Raw genomic sequence first — 5739 nt, forward strand, 5'->3', positions numbered from 1 at the left:
TGATGAGTGATCTTTGTACGACGAGAGATGACTTTACTTCTCAATTGCCTACTCAACCCAAAGTAGCACTTGTTGGCAAGAGTGATTCTCCGTTGGATTTCAAGGCTGACATTATTATTGCTGTTAATGCTGGTTCTCAAATAAACGAAGTCGTCTACTTTTTCAAACTTGTAACCAGCGTTACCAGGTTGCCGTTTTTAACGTCATTTGGACGTTTTTTGTATCCTGTTGACGTTCGGACGTTTTTTGTGTAAAAATGACGTTTTTTAACTTCCCAGTAATTCTTTGTTACTAAATCTTGTAAGTAGAACTAATTTTGAATTATTTTCTTAACAAATCTTTACAAGCTTTTTTTTTCGTAGTACTTTTCTACAAAATATATTTATTCTTTGGACACAGATGACTTAACTATGATGCAAACCAAGCGGACGCGCCATTTTTTTTGGATTTTTGGACTAACGATCTCGCGTTCAAAGGCTGGTTTTGTAAACACTTGAAGTTACGAGCTTATTGCAATGTTTGCAATTACACATTAAAAGCCAAATCAGGAAGAGCTGATCTATTGCAACACGCATGCTCGCAAAAGCATCAAAAAAGCTGTAGCAGCATAAAAAGTCAGAAAAAAGTAGGCGACTTTTTTAAGACTGCCGTGAAAATGTAATGAACGCAAAAACGGCTGAAATATTGCTATGTTCCTTCTTAGCAGACCGTAATTTAGCATTTTCGACAACCGATTACCTAACCAAAAGCTACAAGAAAAAAAAAACTATTAAAAATCAACGCGATTATTTAGCCCCTTTAAACTTGCACATTATTACCTCGGAATTTCATAGGCTTGATAGCATACTCAAAAAAAAAAATCCTAAAAATCTCAATAAAAGGTGAAAATCTGGCTGAGATTTTGCAGATTTTATATAATTTTTGCACAAAGTTAGAAATGTGGTTTTATATTTTGTTTGTTTTATAAAAAGCTAGGCTTTTATGCAAAAGTAATAAACATTAAATAAACAAAAGAAAAGCAGCCACAATCGATCAAAATGTTGATGACTTAATCAGCTGATCACAAGTGTATGTATAAAATGATTTTTAACCTTGGAGGAGGAGGTTATTATATAACGATCTCAAAGCAGTTTACAATGAATTTTAAATGTGTTCTGTCGAAATGATATTTTAATATACTTTACGTAAATACTTATGTACCTTTGTATACAATAAAAGTTTAATAAGAGCAATTCTCTGTGCATACATTTGAAAAAGACGTTTTTGGGTAGGAAATGACTTTTTTTCAGACCAAAAGGGACGTTTTTTGATGCCAAAGACCTGTTATAGTTATTATTAAGGGTCTTTTTAAAGAATTCTTGTTTAAAAACACTTATATTTGTATTATAATTTTGGGCAACGGAAAGAAAATTTCCTTAGAAAAAACTCTTACTAAGCAAGGTAAAGAAAAAAAGTCGAAAATATAAGTTACGAGCAACGAAAAAGAATTTTCATTGAGACTAACTCTTATCATGCAACGTTAAACGAGAAAAGTCGAAAATAAAAATTATGGGCAACGGAAAAAATTTTGTCTTAGGAATAACTCTTACCAAGCAACGTAAAATCAAAAACGTCGAAAATAAAAGTTATGAGCAACGGAAAACATTTTGTCTTGAGAATAACTCTCACTGAGCGACGTAAAAGCAAAAAAGTCGAAAATAAAACTTACGAGCGACGGAAAAAAGATTATATTGTGAATAACACTTACAGGGAAGCAAAACATATTTTGGGTTAAAAATAACTATTATGTAAAGTAACAAAATCTTATTTATATTTAATTTAATAGTTATCGACCAATTTTTTTCGATATTCCTTATAACAGTTATGTCTCTGAGTATTTCTGTTTTTTATTTTATAAATCCAAAATACCAATTATTTCTAATTTTTATACTATATGTCTTAGATAACAGTTACTGAAGACTTTTATTTATAAAAGTTATCAATAAAAATCAGTCGATGACTTTTACTTTTAAAAGTCAGCAATACAAATCAGTCAACGACTATTAATTTTTAAATCATTCATATAGGGTTAGGTTAGGTTAAACGGGCAGCTCAGCGAAGAGTTCACTCGAGGGCGCGAAGGCCCATTGCGATGCCCCAAGCCTATCCCTACATGTCTTCGAACCATTTTGATTTTCTGGCGAATCCTAGCAGTCCTTCCAGAGGAGCTTTACCCAAGGTATCCAGGTTCTCGAAGAAATTGTCCCCAAGAAACTTGAGGCGTTTTCCTCGAAATGCTGGACACTCGCAAAGGAAATGCTGGACGGATTCTAACTCCTCTTCATCCCTGCAGCTTCTAACGAAATCATTATGCGGGGCTCCGAACCTGGCGGTCATGTGGCCAATGGTCCAATGTTCCATTAGTATTCCTGTGAGAAGCCTAACGTTTGGCTTTGAAAGCCTTAGTAGACTCCTTGTTCTTCGTTCATCGAGCCGTGGCCAGAGCGAGCGCGATAGCCTGCAGTTGTGCAGATTTTTCCGCCTACTGTTGGTAGCTGCCCTAGTCAGTCTCGCGAATTCTGAATACAGAAATCGCAGGAGAGGTTTGACGATGTGGATTGCTTCCCCGAGCCCCGTCCCAGATCCCTTCTTAGCAAATTCGTTCACTTCCTCATTTCCGCAGGACCATATAAAGATTGATTATTGTTGTGTTTTTTTACAAATTATCCAGTAACTTGCCAGCAACTCTCCAGTAAATTTATTTCTAAGAATTCGCCCTCATAGAAAAAAATTTGCAATAAAGTACGCGAACGCTTTTCCAGTAATAATTTGCAAGTTTCATGAACAGCTGATAAATTGGTTGTTTATTCGCAGCAAATTCCTAATAAAACAATATATTTTGTATTTAAACAGATTTATTTTGTGAAATTCAACAATAAAATCCCACAAACAGTTTCCTTATTAGTTTAAATTTCACCCAGCAACATGCAATCAGCTGTTTTTCGTACTGGCAAGTTCTTACAAGTAAAAATTTATCCAGTAAAATCCAGTGAAAACTTGCAATTTCATTCATTCATTCGTCATTTTTCGCTCTCTTAATTTCCCCTACTTTGCAAGTCTTTGCGTACGAAAACGCCAAAACATGAAAATATGTAAAAACGTTTACTGGATTTTACTGGAAATGAGTAAAAAAACGCAACTTATGTGTCGTTGTAGAGCTTCTAGGGATATTCGGCGTTCTTTAATGCATATAGAGTTGGTCATTTCCGACCCAAAGGCTTTCATAGCCGCCTGAATGTCAACAACGAAGGCAAGTTTAGATGAAGCTAGGTCGATCATGCTCACCAACCTTGCCGCCATATGGATTGTTAATTCTCTTCCGATATCCATTTTCGAGCCGTACGTGAAGGTAGGTATTTCATCATCGCTGAGAGCAATACTAAATTCCCAGTCACTTCTGTCAAAAAAATGGATTTCGAAATTTCGATTGAAGTCAATTTCCGTGTGTTGTAAGTAACAGTTGCTGTACTCCACTCTCTCGAGGATTGTGGCGTGACCCTTGCAAGTTGTTCGCAGCCTGTTAGATGCAATGAGTCGTAGAGTACTTTTAGCTGCGATACCTTTAACCTATACCTACTATGGGTGGAATGTCCAGGAGGGAATCATTCATATAAAAGTCATTAACATTTTTCGCAGTTAAGTTAAGTAAAAGTCATCAATAAACATGACTTTTAGTTTTAAAAGTCATCAATAAAAATCAGTCACCGACTTTTATTTTTTAAATGATTTTAACTGATTTTTATTTACAACTTTTATAAATAAAAGTCTTCTATAACTGTAAAAATCAAAACTAACTGTTATTTAAGGAGTAATTAAATAAAGGTAAAAAAATAATTGTTAAAGAGCGATTTTTTTAATAAAAGTTGTAACTGTTACGGTCCCTGATTTACTGAGAAAAAAATTCTCCCATTTAAAAAAATTTGTATTCCAATTTTAAAAGGTGTCAGTGGGCGTTTGAAGTTTTTTTGGCATTTTTGAAATTATTCGCTAAAATTGTACATAAGAGTCTTATTTACTTTACAGCAAAAACCAGAGCAAATTTTTCTTATAATTTGTTGAAAAACCCTAAGTAAACTCTCCCTTGTATATATGGTTAGCATGTATTAAGAAATGGTTTTCACATTTTCTGACAAACGTATAATTTTGAGTTGTGCCACCTTTGAAGATCGTGTGCGATATCATCGCATGGAATTGCGAGGTATTTAGTTCATAACATTTATTAAACATTTCAAATTTGGATTTAATACTCTTCATAAGAATGAATGCAAAATGAACATATCGGTACCTTAATATAGAAAGGCCTCATCATCATCATAATCAATCAAAAAGTGAGGTTGGGATTTATAGTTAGTTACGGCTGTTTTTATTTCAGCGATTATGTGAGATAGGGCATTGATATACATATGTATTAAGGTAACGATATGTATGTATGCCTGCTTGCCTACCTTGGTGTTATTTCTTTCAAAGCATCATCATTCATTTCCTCCACCATTTTTATTATATCGTAAGGATTTTGTGGTGCTGGATAAGCGCGCTCCTCCAGGACACTTTCATTACACTGGCAATATGATGTAGACACGTGCACGAGAGTTTTAAGGCTAGTCATTTTTTCGGCTAGCTGGAGTAATTTTAATGTGCCGGCAACATTCATACGAATCATTGGGCGAAGAGGCTGATCAAATCTGACATTGGCAGCACAATGAAATATCACTTCAACATTCGCTGCTAATTCGTTGGTGTCATTTGCGTTCAAGCCGAGGCCTTCTTCCACCACATCACCTTTCACGACTTGAATTTTATTCACGATCTCAGGATTTTCCATCAAAACTTTATTGAAGATCTGCAAGCAAATTTAAATATGTATGTAAGTATGAGCAGAGACATAACTGTTATAAGGAAAAAAAATTGGTCCATTACTAATAAATTAAATTTAAATAAGATTTTGTTACTTTACTAATAGTTATTTTTAACCCAGAATATGTTTTGCTTCCCTATAAGTGTTATTCACAATATAATCTTTTTTCCCTCGCTCGTAAGTCTTATTTTCGACTTTTTTGCTTTTACGTCGCTCAGTGAGAGTTATTCTCAAGACAAAATGTTTTCCGTTGCTCATAACTTTTATTTTCGGCGTTTTTGATTTTACGTTGCCTGGTAAGAGTTATTCCTAAGACAAAATTTTTTCCGTTGCCCATAATTTTTATTTTCGACTTTTCACGTTTTACGTTGCATGATAAGAGTTATTCGCAATGAAAATTCTTTTTCGTTGCTCGTAACTTATATTTTCGACTTTTTTTCTTTACGTTGCTTAGTAAGAGTCTTTTCTAAGGAAATTCTCTTTCCGTTGCCCAAAATTATACATACAAATATAAGTGTTTTTAAACAAGAATTCTTTAAAAAGACCATTAATAATAACTAATATCACTCTGTTCTCGACATTCGAAAACTCCACTTTTTTCATTAAATTGTTTCTTTAACTTGTGCTCAGTTTTGACTCTTAATATATGTCAAACTTACTATAAATTTGTGGTTAATGCTGATATCCATTACAACGCTATATGGCCAAGGTGCTTAGGGGATGCGATAGATACTACATACATGCATTCCCAATAATAATACTCAAGTGTTTATCTAACCATTTTTTTCAACTATAATTTATAGGTCCGAAGAAAACCTATAAAACCCCGAAAAATGCAATGGGCG

General features: G+C 34.0%; 1 protein-coding gene across 1 annotated transcript; it reads right to left on the reverse strand.

Moving 5' to 3' along the window:
* Positions 1-4005: 4005 nt before the first annotated feature.
* On the reverse strand, positions 4006-4882 carry LOC118751677 (putative fatty acyl-CoA reductase CG5065). Its single transcript, XM_036486493.1, has one exon. It carries the CDS (start codon positions 4859-4861, stop codon positions 4481-4483), a length of 381 nt encoding a protein of 126 aa, XP_036342386.1. The 5' UTR covers positions 4862-4882; the 3' UTR covers positions 4006-4480.
* Between the last annotated feature and the right edge of the window lie 857 nt (positions 4883-5739).

This window comes from Rhagoletis pomonella, unplaced genomic scaffold (assembly GCF_013731165.1).
Source record: "Rhagoletis pomonella isolate Grant_MI unplaced genomic scaffold, Rhpom_1.0 Rhpom_scaffold_00001, whole genome shotgun sequence".
Lineage (NCBI taxonomy): Eukaryota > Metazoa > Arthropoda > Insecta > Diptera > Tephritidae > Rhagoletis > Rhagoletis pomonella.

Coding starts and splice junctions, on each gene's coding strand:
- LOC118751677 (XM_036486493.1), bottom strand. CDS start 4,861: ATGGAAAATCCTGAGATCGTGAATAAAATTCAAGTCGTGAAAGGTGAT.